The sequence below is a fragment of the Nestor notabilis genome, unplaced genomic scaffold (assembly GCF_000696875.1).
Source record: "Nestor notabilis isolate BGI_N333 unplaced genomic scaffold, ASM69687v1 scaffold200, whole genome shotgun sequence".
NCBI lineage: Eukaryota > Metazoa > Chordata > Aves > Psittaciformes > Psittacidae > Nestor > Nestor notabilis.
In genome coordinates this window covers 153,287-174,195 of record NW_009912214.1, presented here as the reverse complement: position 1 = coordinate 174,195, position 20,909 = coordinate 153,287, and the positions used below count along the sequence as shown (strand labels likewise).

Genomic DNA, 20,909 nt, shown 5'->3' with positions numbered 1-20,909 from the left:
TGTCTGTATTCCTGTCATTCCTGAGGATCTTGATGGCCACAGAGACCAGCTGGGTGCAGGAGGGAAAGTTGTAAAGATGCACCCTGTTTGGAGTTTATGTGTGACTATATCTACAAATTATAAAGGGTACAGTTAGCTTCCATTTTTGGATATAAAAGGAAGTATTTGCCATATGATTAGAAACACAATATATTTTTCATATAATTAAAGGCAACACAGCAGAGTTTGACCATGTAACTTCCTTTTTATTTTTTAGCAGAGCTGTAATGCAGCTGAACAAACACATGTTTCTGAGAGTAGCAAAGAGGAGCTGCAGTTTTCAAGTTCTTTTTTTGATTTTAGAAAGCTGTGCATCTGCAGAAGTTGTTGCTGCTGTTGATGTGAACACTCTTGCCAATGAAGTTTATAAGCACAACTTTCCCAGAACGCCATTATGGGCAAAGACAATTGAGGTGAGTAATGAATATCCTTTTTACTCTTGTCTGGCATTTGTAGTAGTAAGTTGTGTTCCCTATTCTTACTAGTTACAAGAGAAACATAAATATTTAGTTCGTGTTGTTATGAATATAGCAGTTTTACAATAACCTTGATTTCTTGCGCCTTGGTTGCTTGTCAGAGTTAGAGGGATACTCACACCACAGTCTTTGCCTGAAAGTCTTGGCTGCTGTATTAAGGAAGTTTATGTGAATATCAAAATGAATGTTTATTACCAATACAGGAATGACAAAAATCATACTTTTAGATTAAAAGAAAATATTTTCATGTGTTTTGAAAGAATTTAATTAAATTACTTGGAGACATGCCTTTGTTTTGTAGTTACAGTTCAGCTCAGTAAAACACAAGAAAATATACTGGATGGGACAGTCTTGCAGTTTTTTTGTAGGCTTAATAGATCAAATGTTTTAGAAATTCTGTCCCTTGTCCAAATTATTTGAAGAAGAACTAGGTGAAATTGGATTCTGTTTTAATAGTTGAGGAGTGAGTTAGGCATGGTGTTTTTTCCTGGGATTAGTTAGAAATTACTTTACAATTCTTGATCTTTTAGAGTTTTACAACGTAAGTGACAAAGATATTTAAGACACCAGCTTATGTAATAATGGTGGCTAAAGGTTAAATGCTTATTCAGCACTCAATAATAACACTCTAAATGGGAGTCTAGAGTTTTGTATGGGGAAAGAAGAATGCTTGGCCATGTCTTCTTACAGTAGGTAAGAGCAAATTACAGTCAGTAAGATCTTTACATTTATTTGAACACCTGCCCTAAACGAAAAAAAAAAGCAGCTTTTCTCTATTTATGTGGGCAGTTATGTTACATTTGCTATATAGATACCCCTTGAAATATGTAATGCAGTGATTTCTGCATCCAGCTCATAGTTACTTGATCATTATCCTTCTCTCCTTGGCCCCTTAATCTGTTGTCCTTCTAGTGTTGGTTAAAATGTAGTCAAGAGGAACTTCTAACTATGTAATTAACTCATGCCACAGACCTTTCTTCTCTGAGCAGACATACTTTTTAAGAGTAGAGTTTTCAGCCATATACTATTTTTGAGGGATTTTTACTGGGCAAAAACTAGAATGGAGTAAACTTTACAGGATACATTGGTAGTGAGGTCCTAAGAGTTGAACCCCACAGTTTGGACCTGTAAAAAATTATGATGTTTAACACTTGAGATCCTTTTCTGTTCAGATATTTTGCCTTTTGAGAAAGTCTAACCTTTTTTTTCCACCTGTTTTTAATATGTTAATATTGGTTTTGATGTACAAAGGCTTCATATCTGAAGAATGGTACTTTATTTGGAGGAGGGATGGGGAAACATAACTAGTCAGTATTTCAGTGTGATCTACTGAAAGAATCACTACACACCTCTTCTGAAAGAATGAGTATATAAACCCCTCAAGTTTATGTATAGATCCTAACATCCTTAGTGATTTTGGTTCATGTTCAAAGCAATTAATGCATATTTGCATTGTATGATTTGCCAAGGTAGAAAAGATTTATATTATTAGGCCAAATGGGAGATGAGGTAGTTTTTTGCAGATGAAGTGTATAGTGGAAATAAGAGGGGTAGTTTGATCTGAAAGATGACTTGAGAGTTTCGTACAGTTTACAACACTCAACATGCTTCTATTTTTTTCCTTATTCAGGGCATAACACTGAAAGAATTTGACAGATTATGTTTTGATATGATTCTGATGAGTCCTCCCTGTCAGCCGTTTACAAGGTAGATATGACACACTGAAGTGCAGTTGTTACAGAGAAAGTGAGAAAAGTGCAGTTATTGCAGTACGTACTGTTAAAGGAGAAATATTTTCAAGAGTGGCGCTGTGTGTGGTTCATCTGAGTACCTTCGTCTTCCTAAGTGAAAGTGTTGCAGCTCCGTTCACTGTGATGTTTACTGAAGTGGGAGAAATGCAGAAATGTGAATGTTAATTATTGATTACATTTCTTGTAATCTGTTTTTATTTGAACTTTGAAAAGTGCATGTGCACACGAATAGTTTATTCTGAGGAATATTCTTATTTCAGCCAAGACTAGAAGGGTAATAATGGCTTTAAAATGATTTTGTGGATGATGTAGAGAAATATTTTGGTGATTAAGAACTGAACTCACTGGAAGGTTATTTGTCAGGTTATTTTCAAATTCATATCATTTGACAGCAGTGAGCAGTGGAGGTAAGATTCTAGTAACTGTACTCATGCAGATTAGTAGCTTTGTGAAAAAGTCTGTTGATGATGATGAAACTGCTCATGTAAGTTCATCTTATTGAATGCTTTGAGATTAAAAAGAAATCCCTCCAAAGTGGTGCTCATCTGTAAAAAAGTATTTTTGCAAACCTGTGATGTGTGTAGGAATTACTTCCTTTTTTTAGAAAAAATAATACCGTTAAGAGAAAAATCTATGTATGCCTAATTTAAAGACATGCTAAAGCTCTTCTACCAGGGCTTTCTTCTTTTATAAGAGCTCATACAGGTTTAAGTTAGGGGAACACATTACATCGTAATTTTTACAACCTACAGGAGCTCTTCAGTTTGATGTTACAAAATTGTTTACAAAGTTGCTCACCAGGGGCTCAGTCCTGCAAAACAGTGAGCACTGGGGCTTTAAGTCGTAGAACTTACTTAATATATTCTACATAAAATAGTGGGCTGTTCCCAGGAGCTCAGTGGAGTTCTTTTGTTTTTTCAGAGCCAAGTATGTCCAACGGGTTTGCTGGACAAGACCAGAATGCTGAACGTTTTGCAGACTGGGTTTTTATTACTGAATACTTCAATATTAATATTGCTGTGAGCTGATGGACTCCAGGGGCAGACCTTTCATTCCTTAGAGCATTCCTTAAGGACAGTGCCTCTGTGAGCAGCTCCTCTATGTGTGTACATGATGCTTTTGTAGAATCCCTTTTTGAAACTGAAAGCAAAATGTGTCAGCATTCCATAGAAAAATGCAAGTAAAGTGTCAGTCTGCTCTGAGTAATACACAGATGTTTCTTGATTCTTTCTTAGAATTGGCCTGCAAGGTGATATATCCGATCCACGGACAAAGAGCTTTCTCTATATCCTTGATATTCTCCCAAGGTATGAATGAACTTCTGCCCCAGTTCTTAAGGCCTTTGTAGTAACTAAGTAGGTCTTTTGTATTTCAGTGAGACAAGTCATCTATAACATTTTACAAGGATACAGCTAGTATTGCATTGTATTACTTGTTTGTTTTCACATGAACTTACAATATTTGTGTGCTACTGTTGTCGATATCATCACATAGTTACTGTATATGCTTTCATTTGTTTGGTTTTCTGTTTACTGTGTTTCTGTTTAAACTGTGGCTATGTCATAAATGAAAAGAGCGAGTTATTTTCATCATCAGACTTGCACTGGCTTTATGTAGAGGCAGGAGTAGGTAGTGTAATAGTTTGCTGATGAGCATTGTGGAAACATGAAAATTATTTGAAATACTGAGTTAAAAAAGGCTTTGATTCAATATTTAGTCACCTTTTGACTAGGTAACATTTGAAAGTTTGTTTAAATATGTTACTGACAGCACAATCTTCTGTTCCCATCTCTTCTTTCTTCAAGTGTATTCTGTCTTTTCGGTGCTGCTTCTAGATATCTTGGGGCAGATTGTGTATTTTTGGTTGTAGTACAATCCCTTCCTTTGAGAAGTAATACTAAAGAACTCAAATAGCATTGCAGTGCTTGAACAGTGCCCTTGTCTTTATATTGGTCTGTCATTTTTGTCCAGTTAAACCCCAGTTCCTGATAGCCATAAGTATTTGTATTACTTACGCCTTGTAATGCTTATAGTCCTTTTTGGGAAGAGATGCAAAGCACTGTGAGATTCTGTTCTCTAGATAAACACTGGTGTCTTATTGGTTAATCTTGCTCTCAGAATTGGAGGAGGTGGAAATGAGGTTTGGTTGCCTGTCTCTTTGTTTGGGGTTTTTTTGCTTGGGTTTTTTCTTTTTGGCTGGTTGGGTTTTGGTTTTGGTGTTTGGGTTTGGTGTTATTTTTGAGAGCTTTCTGCACTGAAGGAAACCACTATCAACAACATTCTTTCTTTCAAACTGCTGTTAACACTGGGAGAAAACAGTCTTCATCCTTCTTCCAGAAGCAACTTTTTTACAGTCATCAGATGGGACTACCTTCTCACCCTTGTCATCAGCAGATAGACAACACAGACACAGAAGGGCTGAGTGGCTTGGCTAGGATCACTGAAGAAATCTGTGTCAGAGAACACAAAACTGAACATAGTACAGATTCCATAGCCTAGCAAGTCAGGCAATAAGTAGATAAAAAGAAAGATAATGATTATTATTATTACTCCCCGACTTCTGGCAGAGGTACAAAAATAGGGAGATAACATTGGTTTCCATGAGTTGTGAAGGATGTCTTTTCTGGAAGAAGGAATGTAAGTTGCCCATCCTGTCTGACCTTTCAAAATGAAAAAAACATTAGATAGTGTGTAAGTTAATAATTTGTATCTTTTTTATATTAATATAGTATATAATATAATAGTATGGAATAATAGTACCTTCCTGACCCTTAAGGGGATCTTGACCTCAGTATTCCTTTCTGCTAAACTGAGACACAGTTAAGAGGCTGGCTGCTCTGGAGACACTGTTGTTGTTCGTGAATGTAGAAATGTTGCTTCCTGGTTGCTGTGAGCTTGGCTGGATAAAGGTCAGAAGCTTTTCCTTCTCAAAACCAAAGCTTTAGACACTGAAGGACATATGTTTTCCATCATGACGATGCAAAGGAGCTGGGCTTGGCTGTGGCACTTTATCTTAACACCCCATGAGACCCTGTGATGTCCCTTATCTCCCTTGGGCAGGTTGTTGCTTGAACGTCTGTAATATGTTCAAGATGGTGGCTTCTGCAGAGTTTCTCAGTTCCAATAGGTTTATATTTTAAAGAGATAGTGTTTGTGTATTTTTTGGATATGTTTGGCAGACATTGAGTATGGGGTATTTTAGCCCAAAAAAGGGAAATTTTTAATATATAGGAATTATCATTTTGCATTCTAAGTTGGTACAGCATGCTTTTTCAGTTTATGGAAACTATACAATTTCTCATCCTTGGCTGTTCCAGCCTTTTCTAATGAAATGTCACTGAAATGAAGCTCAAAGATAGCCTGGGAAGATAAATATTAGAGATCTGATAAGGACAGTTTCAAGATCTGGAAAGACCTGGGAAATCCTCGGAGCACCCAGCCAGCAAAGAAAGTCTGACCCAGATGGTGCGGATGCTGTCTATTGTGTCCAGGCTCATAACCCGGGAAATCTAATGCTAAGACGTCAAAGTGCTACTTTTACAGGCACATTTGTAATGTTAATACCTGCCAAGTACTTAACACATACTCTTTGTTTAGTGATTACTTGTCTTGTGACCTGCTGATCCTGTATGAGCTCTTGCATTTGAGGCTGTGCTCTGGATTCATTACTTTAAAAATAAGTTTCTTAGTAGGTGATGATGATGATGTGCTGGGTAAACATACCAATGGATATATTCTCCACTCCTCTGCAGGGAATTTGGCTGCTGCTGCTTTTTTACAGTTTAGGGGTTGTTTTCTCAGTATTATTTTGAGTATTTTTAAATTTGATGTAGTATCTTGTACGTTTCCCAATTTCTTGTGAAACACTTTAGCTCTTTAATTCTTCATGTGAGTGTCTTTAACTGGTGGTAGTTAAAAACATGCTACAACAATTTCTGCTGTCATTTGTACTGGTGGAAGTCCAAAGTCACTTACTGGTGGCATTTATATCCTGTTTTCTATGTGCTGTTCTCAGATCCCAATGTGTGACAGACATACTGTGTCTACATTAGCCTTACTAGAGAATTAATCAGTGCCAGGGAATGTTCCCAGAGACTTGAATCTGAATCATCTGTGCTTCTAAATTGTTAGAATGGTCACTGGCACAGTTTGGGCATGTTCCTTTCTCCAGAGATTTAATATGCTGGTTTTGGAATGGAGCCTATTTCCACTGCACTGATCTTGGTAAACCTCAGGGGTCTCCTTCCCCCTCTTCCATCAAAATGAAAAATTTAAGTATAGAAAACTGAGAATATCTGCAGTTTGAGCTCTAAACATGTTGTATTTCTTAAAGTATTAGATCAGTACTGGTTCTGATATGTCATCACTAAAGTTGATGTGACATCGTTTTTGAGTTTAAGCACTTTAAAACAAAAGTTTTCTGTTCTATGGCTAAATACCCCCAACAGTTGTTTCTCCTATTACAGGCTCAATCTGTTGAATAATAAGATTGTGCTTTAGGAAATGAACAGGGGTAAGCATTTTCAGAAGTACATGCAGGGGGTACTGGAGGGTACAGCAGTCCATCTGAACACAAGTGGGGTTTCTTGTTTTTGTAATCACCAGCAGTCCATGTTTTTAGTTCAGTTGAGAATCATTTGAGCTAGGAAACCTTGGAAGTTGAGATACTTTTTTTGAAAGATGCTAAACTTTAACAGCTAGCATGAAGTGGAAATACTTTGATCTTCTTGTAGCTAAACAAATCTGAATGAATGTAATGTAGTTTACATCTTGTTAATGTGATTTGTCATCTTTTTTTCTTCTTACAGACTCCAGAAGCTTCCCAAATACATACTTCTAGAAAATGTTAAAGGATTTGAATCCTCTTCTGCGAGGTAAAGCCTAATTTATGCAGGTTTTAGTTTTTAATGAAGGCCATTTTTCTTTAGAAGGGGAAGGTGTGATTTTTATATCCTAAAACTTAAGTTAACAAAATAAGGTGAGATGGGGCAGCTAGCAGCTATATTGTTTTAGTTTAGGAATGAAGATCTTATATTGTGAAAGGAATTTGCAAATAACTATTTATTTCTCTAAGCAGATAAAATATTACAACAAGTTGACTCCATTGATTTTATTTGGTGATCCTGTGTCCTTTAGAAAGGGTAAATATTAATTTTCAAAGAAAAATAACAATAAATATAGAATTCAGGTTTTGGGATTTTATCCCTGACCTGGAGCTCATGGTGTCTTGTGTTAATATCACAGCACAATATAGGGACTTTCTTCAGTACCTTTCTTGATAGAAGATTACCACTGGTTCAGGGTTGCCATCCAATGGTTCAGATGTATAGTATGAAGACTGTATATAACCTTTGTCTGAAATGTGGAAGAGGAAAGTTGTCAATAAGGTTACGTAATGATGGCAGGAGCATGCTCCTCTTTTGTGGGCAAAGTAGGAGTCAGGATTGTGGTCTTCCTTCTCATTTCTGGCTGGAATAGAGTAGGATCTTTCTATAGCATTCCTTAAAGCACTAAGACAGCACCCACCATGCATATCATGCTCCTTAATGAATATGGCAGGCAGCTGGGAGACACATTCAGCTCTCTTACTGGCTAAGTGTGCAGCAGTCCCCTGTGAACACTTGGACACTCTGTTAAAGGTGCAGGCTGCTGCTGTAGACCCTGCGAATCTCCAGTCTATGCCTTGCTGCTGGCCAGTGTTTGGAACAAGTTGTAGTTCAGAAAACACCCCTGTCAGGAGTCACAGCTCTGTAGTTCCAGCCTAGTGCAATCTGCATTGAATAGAAAAGAGAAGTCTCTTTTAAGAAGATTTTGGTATACTTTATGAAGTCAAGTCCCACCTCACTGTTATTATCAAAGCCACCGATTTTTGTCATCCCTTGCGTTGGCCCTTTTGTTATGCTTAGCTGATGACATACGTGTGAACAGAGGGAAGTAGTGAGCTATTTGTAGCAGTTTTAATCTCCTGTTTTATAATTCACAGTAAAAGAATGTTGTGCTTTCTGGTTATTTTCCATGTTGACACACTCTAAGTACTCTTCTAGACTGCGGTATTTTTTTGAAGGGGTGTTTGCTCTGAAATATCTGTGAGATACCTGTGAATGTGTAATAGTAATTTTTTTGCTACTGTAACACTGAACTTTGTATATTGTCTCCTCAAGTTCAGGAATGGATGACTTCATATCTGTAATTCTCTGTCCAGTTTTTCACTGATTGTGCTGAATGTCTTGGTACCCAAGGTGTTGCATTTAATATGTTTTCATTTAGGATAAAAAGGGGTCTAAAGGTTGTATGCCTTTTGATTCTTTTCACTGCCAGAAATGAACTTTTGCGAACACTAGCAACGTGTGGATTTACATATCAAGAATTTCTCTTGTCTCCAACATGTGTGAGTACAAAAATTGCTCCAGTATCATTTAACTGTTCAAACTGCACTGAGCCCAAGAACATTTGAAAATGATCTGTTAGAAGAGAGAATCATGCCCAGAACTGAACATACTGTTGGATGAGAAAGCTATCTGGCATGACTTCTGATTTCTCAGCAGTATGCTGGCATAATTATACTGCTGTTATTGTTCAGAGCCTAGTCCCATACTGCTGTGCTACCATTTGATATATTTTAAGAAGGCATGAATTTAGGCTGTGACCAGGAAGGTGGTTTTCCCTGCAGGAGCCTCATCACTTCAGAAGTGCTGATGCCTGTGGATTTCCCAGCACAGAAAACGTGACTGTGTTATTTGTGGGAGGAGGAGCTTTGTTTGCAGGTTTCCCTGGCAACTGAAAAAGAGTTGTGAGAGATTCCAGATTGTGCAAGACTAAATGAAATTAGTGAATTACTATATTTATCTGAGAGAAGCTGACAGATGTTAGCTTGAAAACCAGTTGTGGTGCATTTGTTTCATTGTTAGATGTTCAAAAAGGTAAGGAGACACCTTTTTGATTTTATTTTATTTTTAATAGAAAACAAGTAGTACCTGTCCCAAGAAGCGGTGCTGCATGTAACTTTTCTTCTTACCTCTCTTGAAAGTTTGTTTACATTCCCATTCATTTACTAAGTCAAAACCACGAGGTACAAAGAATAATTGCTCACTTGTTTCCTTGACAATACCTAGTTCTGGAAGTTGTAAGTGTTTAGGTATTATCAGTTAATACCAATACCTCTGAAGTCGTAAAATATGTTAGTGTGTCGTAGTTCTGTTGCTGTATATAATGGCAGATAACTTGTATGGTACTTCAGACCACTTTATCTCTTTATCACATGGACTGAAGGCTTGTGGATTTTGCTTACAGCTTGGCATTCCCAATTCTAGGCTGCGATATTTTCTAATTGCAAAGCTTCACCAAGAACCATTTTCCTTTCAAGCTCCTGGTCAGGTGAGTCTGTTAGTGGACTTTGCTTTGTTTCATGAAGATTGAGGGTTAAATTTTCAGTTTAGTAGTGTGTGTTGATGAATGGAGAGAGGGATGAGTGATATCAACTGAAAAGTTAAATTCTGTCTAGTTTTTCAGTGTGGATACTGAGTTTTCTAAGTACTGAAATGCATGCCAGTGGCTTAGATGGATTTAAACAGTTGTGGGACAATGGCTGATAGTGGATTAGAAAACAGTTCATTCATCTGCTTCACACCCTTGGAAAAGTCTTTTTTCAAAGGGAATTATTTGTGGTTGTTCCTGATGTCACTGCTGGTAGGTCAACAGACCTTGATGCTAATGTGTTTTTTAAATCTCCATGAAAACAGCATTAGTTGCTTGCTTTATTCTGAGCATCTGAACAAATTTACTCACTGTAGAGTTGGCTGTCAAGTTATTCATCAAATGCACTTTTTTTGGTCACAATTTGTTCTTAGATATTGATGAGATTCCCAGATCAGGATCTAGAAAACGTACTCAAGGACAAAGGTGCCAACAAAGTGGGTGAAACTTGTTCTTCCTTGTGTTCTGAAGAGAAGAATACAGATCCAAACATTGATCCCGATTGTAGCAGCAAGAAGAGTTTACCAAAAGGGGCCTTTCTGTTTAAACTTGAAACAGTAGAAGAAATGGAAAGGAAGCATGATCAGGACAACGATTCCTCTATTCAAATGCTAAAAGATTTCTTGGAAGAGGAAAATGAAGAAATGAGTCAGTATTTCATACCACCAAAGTCCTTGTTGCGCTATGCTTTCTTATTAGACATTGTTAAACCCACCTGCCGGAGATCCACATGCTTTACAAAAGGGTAAGCTGCAAAGAAAATATCTTGGTGAATCATGTCCTGAAATTTTAAGTGTATTTTTGTTTGTTTCCTTTAAAAACAAGGAAAGCTATTTCATCAAAACCAGCCAGGCCTCTGAAAAATAAATCCTCTTATATGATGCGCTCCCTGGTCTAGTGGAATACTAGCATGAGAATCCGTCTGGCAGAACATCATGTGCCCACTTCAGAAAGGCATTCACACAAGACAGTGCCATTTGTTGTTGACCTTCACAAAAGCTTAATTACCCCTGCGGAAATATGGGTCCAGTAGTCTGGTATAATAGTGATTCATTAATGAATTTCTTTATATTGCTCACTGAAGTTATACTGTCATGCATGACAGATCCATTCCTCATTAAAACTCTCCCCTGTACATTTTATTGATTTCTTGGATTTTTCAGCTGTGTAGGTCAGAATAGCTGTGGATTGCCCATAAGTCCTAAAACCAGTTAGGCTGCTGCATTACAGATCATAGTTGGTGGAGCAGAACATCAGTGCTTTTCTGTCTAGTAGTTATCTGATTTCTACCTTGCAATTTAAAGTTTTTTGGTGAGTGTTCTGAAACCCCACAATCAACCAGTCAGGAGCTTTTCCACTGAATGCATTTGTATTGGAAAATGCCAGTTGAGGGCTGAAACTTTGTGGGAAATGTTAGTGTCTGCTGTTTTTTCAAATTAGGTTGGAGTTTTTTTGAATTCTCAGAATGTTTCAACAAAATGGCATAGTGGATGACTTAAAGCTAATGACAACTTTTATTTGTAATTAGTAGAAATCAGACAGAGTTCCTGCAGATTTTTTGATTTTCAACTTTTAGACAATAAAACAGCTGAGAAGAGAATGTCAAAAGTTCAAAATACGTGTAACAGGAAAGCCCTCCCCCAGCTCTCATTGATACATGCCTTTTCTGCCTTCACTCTTTTGAATTAGGGGGGAGTCAGCATCTCATGGAATCTGTTTCTTAACTAGAATAGTAAAAAAAAACCCTTAGGCCAGAATGATCTCTTCTGTATCTATTGTATGCCTTAAGTGTCATCAGAAATAAATTGGTAACTTGTGGTTTAACTAGAATATGTCATGGTAGTTTGTGGTTGTGTTCATCAAAATCACACTGAATGAGGCTCCTGAGTAGTTCATAAGTCTTTATATATAGCGGTGGGAAATCTGACACAGAACGTGACTGTTGCCCTTCTGCTGATGTGGAAGGAGCCAGGCCAGATAGTTGGGGTAGTTCTTCTTGGCTCAAAATGTAGGGATCTGATTTACTGCCTTTGTTCCCTTTCTTAAGAGCCTTTGGGGAGGAAGGTTTCCAACATGGTTCTCAATCATGTAGAGCTCTGCGTTAAGAGGAGGATTATAGTTACAACTCAGGCTTCATCCAGGTCACTTTCTGAGGCCAAGAGTGAGTTTCTGCTGTATGTGTTCTAGGAGTTATGGTTTTATGTTTTTCCGAAGTATGAGATTTAGGAAAGAGGACCCTGAATGGAGCAGAACAGAACTCCAAGTAGTACAGATAATACCTCTGCTGAAATGTCTGCCTGGTGTCTTTCTTCTAAGTCATACTGACCATCAGTTTTGAGACTGGGAGAAAAATTTCCCTCAGTTCTGATTAGTTTTCAGATATTTCCAGCAAGGTTCATGTGATGAGAGTAATCAGGGTGTGCCTTCTCCAGTCCTTGCTAATTCACCGATATTTCATCAGTGTTTTTTGTTTTTCTGCCTTTGTCATACCAGTTCGCCTTCTAAAGGCTTTGGTGGAGCGTAGGGCAAAATGTAGTATCTTGTGGTGCATGAAGGATTGAGCAGATGATCCTGTGTTCCCTTCCGACCTTGGACTTCTAGGCAATTGGAAAATGATTGTTGAGTTCCTTGAGACTACAAACACCATGGTTACTTCTAGGAGTATATTTCTGGTGTCTGAATTGGAGAGAGGAAATTTTTGTCTATTTTAAAGGACAGAGCAAATGAGAACTACTTCTTTAGATACAATCATTCTGGACTTGCAAGTTCTTGATGGTATTGTCAAGAGCAGCAATACCCTCTAAAATATTGTAGTATTAGAGAAACACTCCAGTATTGTGAAAATTACCTTTTTGTTAGGCATAATATAGGACACAGGATACCCAGAAATAATATGTCATGTGTATGAAATTAAATGCTTTTTTTGACAGCTTACAGAAATTGGGGGGGGAGGGGGGGGAAGCTCTTGAGTCAGATGGAAATTGAAGATTGTAATTTCTTAAGCCAACTTCTGTCATTATAATTGTAATGGAACGTCAGAAAATCAATGCATCATTTTTTACTGTGGCAAAAATTCTCATCTTTAATTACGTTCTAAGTCTAAGGTAGGAATGTTAATTTTTCTGCAGTCAGCAGCTGCCATAATTAATAACAATTGAGCCAACATTGGCCATCTGCCCACATTTGCGTTAAAAATCCCCCCCACACACTCCCTGTCTACTCCCAAATCACTTTTACACCAGCTGAATTTTTTGGGGGGTGGGGTAATTCTTTACTCTAGTGGAAATTATTTAGACTGGAGTATTTTATATAACATAGATCCTATTAAAAGATTCTTTTCCCCAATAAAACTCTAAAATACCACTTTGAAATTTATCCTTATTTATTTGTTTGGCTCAGATATTGTAATCTGAAATACGATAAGATGGTGATGGTCAGGGTTCCTCAGTGCTATGTGTGTTACATTGCTATTAGGGAATTTTCAGAATTCAGCTAACCAGATGAAGGTGGTGTATTACAGCACAGTTCGATTCCATGTGGTTTTAATCTGCATCAGTGTTTAGGGCCTTTTGTTCTGATCCTAAGGAAGATTTGCAAGCACTTTATTTTAAAATGACTGCTGCTTTCGCTGGTATTGGCAGAACTGCAGCTAAAGAAGAAATTCTCAAGAGTGAGCCGTGCTGGGTCATTGTGTCTGTGCTGGAGGGGAGAGTATTCCTTTATTCATCATGGAATTAGAAAGGCTTGAAACAAAAATTGTTCTGGGGCCTTGCTTTAGAATGGGCCCCAAGTGGAGGAAGAAACCTTGATGCTTGTCTTTACAGATGCACAGGTAAAACTCAAGAATAGTATCTGCAAATGATTTGATGTAGACCACATCCCTCTAATGTAGGGGATCTCCTGAAGTTCTTCCACAGCGCAGAAGCTATCAGTTGGCTTGACTCCGTCTCTTTCTTTTCAGAACATTCAAATACTATCGTAGCTAAACCAACAGAGCATGTTTCTGAAAACTCATAATTATATTTAAATGATAGCTTGGAGGAGACTATAGGGTAAACATGTTATGCAATCAACCGCAAAGCATCCAAAAAGCTCTCGTATGGTTTTAGAATGCAAGTTTTTTTTACTGTTCAGTTGGATTTTTTTTTTCTTTCTTTTGTCTCTTTCTTCCACTGCTCTGCATAGATGCCTGACCATCTCCCATCCCTTCCCTCTGTGGAAAATCCACATGCAACCAAATGTTAAAGCTGAGTGAACCACTTCATTCCTAATGGAGTGATAAAAAAGCTGGAGGCCCACACTTATGGTCCTCTTTTGAACGTGGAGAGCCAATTTGAACCTCTAGGACCATTTGGCCTTTAACACATTTTGCCTTAAAGTAAAATTGGTTTATGCAATGTAGCTGGCCTTTTCTGATGCTGCTACGCTTGAATTCCTTGGCCCTGTATAGTTGCCTTTTATAAGGCATTAGTGTGGGTAAACCCTTGTGAACTGATTGCAGACTGATCCCCAGGGAGCATGGTCCGGGGCTACTGCACTCCATGGGATAGCATTATTAATAACAAGGCCTTTTGCATTATCTATCCAGGAGGCTCTTTGTTAATCGAGGCAAAGCAACCTAAGCAACCTCCTTGTATCTTTGCAGTTGTCAGTACTATAAGATCCCATGAAAATACTAATTTGTTGTTATTGTTGTTATTAAGGTATGGACACTATGTAGAAGGGACAGGCTCGGTTCTGCAGACAGCATTAGATGTAAAGGTAAGAATGTGTAGACTATCATAGAATCATAGAATGGTTTGGGTTTGAACGGACCTTGAAGATCGTCTAATTCTTGTTTTAAAATTGAGACTTGTTTTAAAACTTTTTTTCTGCCTTCTGCTTTGTTATTCTTAATATTATAACAAAAAGGCTTTTTAAGCTACATTTTGTGGCAGATGAGTTTCCAGTTGTTTTAGTTTGTATACTTAAACAACAGTTTCTTTAGATCAAAATTATGTTTGCACCTCTCTGGAGAATATGAGTTCCTATTATTTTATTATCTGTGGTGTCATACGCAGGTTTCATAGGGGTATATGAAGACATTAAAAATTACTAATTCTATGGATAAACTACAGTACAGTATTATGAATCTGGGGACATTTTTTTGTACACAGATGATCCAGTAAATAGTCAAATATTTAACATGTTTGAATTTCAAATGTCTTGTTTATCTGGGAACACGTAGTATTTTGAAAAGTTCTACTGTTGATACTAAGTTCATCACATAGCAAACTTAGCACTTCTGTGCTGTTCACTCATATATGGCATTTCTAAGCATAAGAAGAATGCAGCTTTGGAATTCAGGATAACCTCAAAGTGAATGTATTAAAACAGCTGCATCCCTACAGCTTAATTTGTGTAGATGGTCTCCTATTGAGTTATGTTAAGTCACTATCATGTCATTAACAAATGTTTCTAGTCCTTTGATTGCCTCATGAAGTATTGGTATAGCATGTACCTGGAGGAAGAAATGATGAATGCCCTCATGGCAGCATTGATTTCTTTCTTGTAAGTCTGTATGGTGAGATGTTGGCAGCAAAAACACACCACCAGTAATACTTTCAAGGAAAACATGCTTTTTTTGTCTTTGGCACTGTGATAGTTAAAGAAATACTCTGTTAAGATGTGACTTAAATTTTACGTATTTGGCCTGCATTGGTGATATCTGTTGTTTTGGATATTCTTTATAGCTTGAATCAGTGTTTAAACATATTGAGGAGTTACCAGAAGAAGAGAAGCTTATGAAATTGTCAATGCTAAAACTTAGGTACTTCACCCCAAGAGAAATAGCAAATCTTCATGGATTCCCTTCGGAATTTGGTACGTGCTGTAAAGTACCTATTTCTACTTCATTCTTTAGAAATGCCAGTACAGTGTTTTTACTGGGGAGTAATCCATGCTTTTATTTTGCTTCCCTCCCCTGTCCTCTATCCCCCCACAACTGTTCAGTCCTTATGATTGACTCTTGTTATTTAGCTAACTCTGAATTTCTCTGAATTTGCACTAGGTTTTTATATTTTATAAGAGCCACCTTTGTGGTTAGGTTTATCTTCATAAATTAAGAAAAAAGTTTTGGCATGAGAAATGCTCTATTACTGAATGGCAATGAAGGAATGCCTTTGTTTAAAGTTCAAAGTATTTACTCAGCAACCAACATTACTCACAACTGGTAAGTCAACATATTCTGCCAGTTTTAGGAATTCTATTAGTGGTTCTCAGTGTTTGAGCTGCCTGCTTTCTCCCTTCCACACATTTGCAGCTGCTGACGGAAAGGGAAATTCAGAAGACACAGATACTTCTTTGTTCAAGAATAACCAAACTCTTCAGTTAATGATCTTTTAAGTCATCTCTGTTTTCCAGAAAAGGCAGTCCTAGCCCTTGGTCACTTCATTGTCTAACTGGTTTTGTGAAGAGGAGGGAATCAAGGAACAAGACTCAGCAGTACCAGTACATTGGACGCAGGTCAACCAGAATTAAGCCTGAGAGAATTTCACCAGAATTGTAAAGAAAGGCAGGCAAGAAAGTGTAGCAATTACTAGCTGCTGAGGACCTTGGCCTGCTGCTGTCACATCAGTGCAATTGATTGTCTCTCAGCAACACAAGCATCCATAGAATAAGACACCACTGACCTTGAGTAGTTTGTTGTGTTTTTCTTTGACTTCCTTGATGACTTAGGCTTCTGAGGAGTGCTAATAGTCCTTACATCTTTCTTTCTTTCGCAGTTTTAGCTTGTTTTCTCATTCATTCCTTACAGTTATATTCAAAATTGCTAAATTCAAAAAACATTATCAGGGTTGCAAAGTAAAACATTAGAGTTACCAACACTAAGCTTATTTGTTTAAGAAAATTTGCAGGAGTGTACTGTGTTGAGTTATATGCCAACATACAGGATTTTTTCATTGCCTCTCTTCTTTAATAGATTTGTTCTTTTTGCAGACAGCCTATGATTTTTTTAGCACAGCTCTGTTCCATATTGATGTAGGCTGAGGTAAAGAAATGAGCTAAACAGGGCTGGATTGGGCTTGTATAGGTTCATCATGTCGTTCAAGATCTCTTTTGAGTACAAAATTGCCTATTTTATTTATTTTAATGGCAGCTTGTGTTTTCCAAATGTTAAATCAGTCTTTGCAACATCACTCAGAGGTGTAGTAGAGTTAATATTACTTGTATTTTACAGAGGGGGGGGCCAAGACATTGGAGAAATTTATGTTTGGAAGACTCCATTAATTTAGGACGATGAGTTTGTGAAACCTGACCTTCATTATTTCAGAGTGCTTGGAATGATTCCGTGCTTTCTCTGTTCTGGGCTTATCTTCAGGGACAGCTGTGAGGTTCAATATTTTTGCAAGCCAGAACTGAACTCTGAAGACAAGTCATGCTCCTGAATTTGAGGAGCATCCATCTATGAAGTGCTGATTTAGCAAACTTGTCTTTTGTGACCTGGGGACTACAGAGGGGAGGACAGGGACAGATTCCTCCTCTGAGGGTAGTACCCTTCTGCCTGAGTCATGGGACCTTCTTTACAGTTCTTTCAGTTCCCTGCCTCTTTGTACTACTTTTCCAGCTTTTAGAACACATAAAACAAGCCTTTCTCATCTAGTGATTTTCTCTCACATATACTCCTGATTCATAGGCAGACCAAGGTTTTCCCAGCACACTGAGTCACAGGTCTGACATTTCTTTCCTTTGTGCTTAATCTAAGACATTTCCTACTCTGTACTTAAAAAACCCAAGGTGTTACTCAGCTTTAGGCTCATTGAAATCTTTGGTGAGTTTAGGTACTATAATCTCAGTTTCCTTTGAGGGTTTGCAAACTATGGGGTGGGTTTTTTTGAGAGTTGCTATATTTATGGCTACACAAAGGATGTTTTCCTGACAGCATTTCTCCCATGTTAAATTTCAAGTCATTATTGTGAAGTGTGGTATTTTCAGAGAGAAATGTGCTATAATTTCTCTGTGTCTATGTTCTGTAGTGACAGCAACAGTTAGGCTGAAATTTTCAACAACAGAAATCTTGGAGATGTACCCACTGCAAGTATGTTGTTGGTCTAAGAAGCTAAAGAATGAGAAAACTGTAAGCGGAAAATAAAGAGAATATCAGGAAGCTTTGTAACAGATGCTGCTACTAGCTGCAGCTAAAGTATTCTCAGAAGGAATATGGTTTGTCTCTAAATGGTTCTATATTTTACCAAACTGATGGCCTTTTCCAATATGTGAGATAGAGAGTTAAAATCATTGTCTGTTCTTAACATGAACAGATTTATTTGTGCTTTTAACATCTAAATGTATAAATAGTAATTGCACTGCAGGTCAATGAAGTACTGCAGTCATTTGGCTTAGTTGCTGCTGTGGGTCCCACAGCAATATCATTAACAGTGATCAGAGCATTCTTGCACCTGTGACCTGCTTTCATGAGGGGGATGTCAGGATGCCTTTTCCATTTTTCCTGTTCATGATGTATGTAAGCTATTAGGAAACAAATGGTAGCCGCCGCATGGAAATCCAGCACAGTGCACGTTGCAAAGACCACAACATCGAGTAGAATGCATGACCTAAATGACACAGTAAGAGCTGTGCAGCAAGTGCCAGTGTACTGTGAGTTGTTAAACCTGGCCTTCTGATGGAGGCTACTCTTGAGCCAAGAAGATAGAAGGTGCAAGACAATGTATGCAGGCAGATGGAGGAGGCTTGAGGTGAAGGAAAAGTGGAGTTCTGAAAATCAGTTTAGGCTTTCAGTTGCCAAGAGGCAGGAGGAGAAACTGAAATTTTCAGGGTTCTGGTAAGTTTTTTGGGGTGTAAGTGCATGTGTGTATGTGCATAAATACATAGGTATTTTTATGTACTCTTTTAGAATGTGTAGATTCTGTACCTTATTCAGTGATGTAATGTGAAAACTCTGTCTAAGGAAGTATGTGTGGGAGTGCAAGTGATTGTTCCAAAGCAGGAACAGTTGCCCAAATGTGGGTGCCAGGAAGCTGGGCAGAGTGGATGGAGCTGGCAGAAGATGTGTTTACCAAAGCAGTCCACATTTGAGGCATTAATAACTGGCAGAGGAGGATGGAACAACGCCTCCCAGACACCTCCTCCTCAGCTTTCCACCCCTGGCTTAGCAACTGTCCAACCATGTTCTGTCCTGAGTGATCCCTGGAAGAGGATTTTTTCTGAAGTGCTGTGCAGATTTCAGAACACACGTACCACTACTTGTACACAGTGTGCTTATGCATCAAAGCTAAGATGGGTGGTGATGATCTCAGAGTCAGATTTAAGTGTTTCTTCTTAGGGAATAATCAAGTAATTGAATGTGATCAAGTTTCAGCAGCTTAGCAAATGACCCGAACAGTTGAATCACTGCTGCTGCTCATCTTTCACTCAGGTTGAAGCTAAAGGCACTTTAGCTCACAGCTGGAGTAAGCCTGGTGTGCAAGCAAGAACAGTTACAGCTGATCAGCTTCTTCATACTCAGAAGCTTGTTCACCTTTGACTGCGTACTCAATCAATACACAACAGAGCCATTTCACAGTACTTGGACCAGTTCAATTTTTTCTGGGCCTCCTTTCTTTTTCCCAGCCCATGCACTCACCATGTAAAGGACATGGAATCACAGAATAGTCAGGGTTGGAAAGGACCTTAAGATCATCTAGTTCCAACCCCCCTGCCATGGGCATTTCTGATGCTGTCTGTATTTCTGAGTGCATTTGTCAGGGTCAGCATTGAATTACATGGAAAATTGTTCAGCTGCTTCATCACTCACTGAATAAGCCTTGCTTGTAGCTACATCTGTACTGGTGGTACATTGCACTGCGAGACTCATTGGATTTGTTTGCCTCGGTTGGTTAGAGGGGCTCAGATGGGAAGTACAATATAAAGCTCATTGAGAAATGCAGTTTAGTTCATATGCAGAATCATTGCATTTTCTTTCTGCCATGGCCACAGTCTTCTGTGGATGTTGGGCTGCGTTTGAGGTGCTGCTGCCCCCCCTGCAACTGCTGGGTGTTTTGAGCTATATGAAGTGGAGATCATCATTAGTTACACAATAGAGCAATGTTCTGGGGCTTCTTGTTAAACCTGAGAGCTGGCAGCGCTGCTAATGGAAGAACTGAACCAAATCATAAAATCATAATTCCCTCAAATCCAACGAACTGGTTGGGATTTGGTTTTGTAACTTTGTGAATTGTAGTGGTGGGGGAGGGGGTGAACCCTGCTGCAGTCTGTGATAACTGTGTTAAGATCTGTTCCCTGAACACGAGTAGACTAAAAGCTAGGAGCAAACCCAGACTAATGGTGTTGCACTCTGTGTTTTTGTTGTAGGCTTTCCTGACAAAGTGACAGTAAAGCAGTGCTACCGTCTTCTAGGAAACAGCCTCAACGTACATGTGGTAGCAAAACTCATCTCCATTCTACTTGGATAATGTAGAACCTGAATCTGACGAGTACAGACTGGTGACAGAAAATATTTCCATCCTTCAAGACAAAGCTGATGGCAGCTGAACAAAAATCACAGCTTACCAAAATACCTGTTCTGACACTTTGAGCAGTTCTGATATATTTATAATACCTTGCTTTTATGGTGGATTTGCATTGTAGGGGTTTTATTTAAATGGAAGTTTCCAGGACTTGATTGCTTTATTTAAAGTTCCTTTCTAGTTTGCAGAGTGAAAAAGAACAACATTTATGTGTACCTCAGTGAAAATGCATAAGACTAAACCATCTTTGCAGTACAGTATAAAAAGGCTTTAAATGTCAAAGTTGTTTTAATTAGGTGCAGAGGCCAAGTTCTTTGTATAAAATGTCTTCATCTGTAAATATCAGTGATCCATTCCTAAAAGGTTTGTTGTATGTATGATCTGGAATTTTGATGTGTTTTTTGTAGCTAATGAAACTATTAAATTTGGTATTTTGTATACGGTTTTTAAGAAGACTCAGTGTCATCCTCTCTAAATACTTGCAGGATTCTGGAGCCTAACTGTATCTGTCTGGAATGATTTGTTTAAGTGCAGCTGAATAAAATACTTCAGGATTATCACAACCTTGACAATAACTTGCCTGTTTCTGTTCTTCACTTATATTATTCAGGATTCATTGCTCTTTACCAAAGACCTACACATAAAATACAAAAAAAAAAAAAAGT

The 20,909-nt window shown here is 38.1% G+C and overlaps 1 protein-coding gene across 1 annotated transcript; it reads left to right on the top strand.

Moving 5' to 3' along the window:
- Positions 1-342: 342 nt before the first annotated feature.
- Positions 343-20,190, top strand: TRDMT1 (tRNA aspartic acid methyltransferase 1; the record flags this gene model as incomplete). Its single annotated transcript, XM_010018247.1, has 10 exons — positions 343-452; positions 2,146-2,222; positions 3,502-3,573; positions 7,075-7,140; positions 8,585-8,654; positions 9,557-9,640; positions 10,114-10,484; positions 14,443-14,500; positions 15,472-15,601; positions 20,090-20,190. Coding segments are annotated over 10 exons (1,139 nt in total), but the record flags the coding sequence as incomplete, so codon positions are not given.
- Between the last annotated feature and the right edge of the window lie 719 nt (positions 20,191-20,909).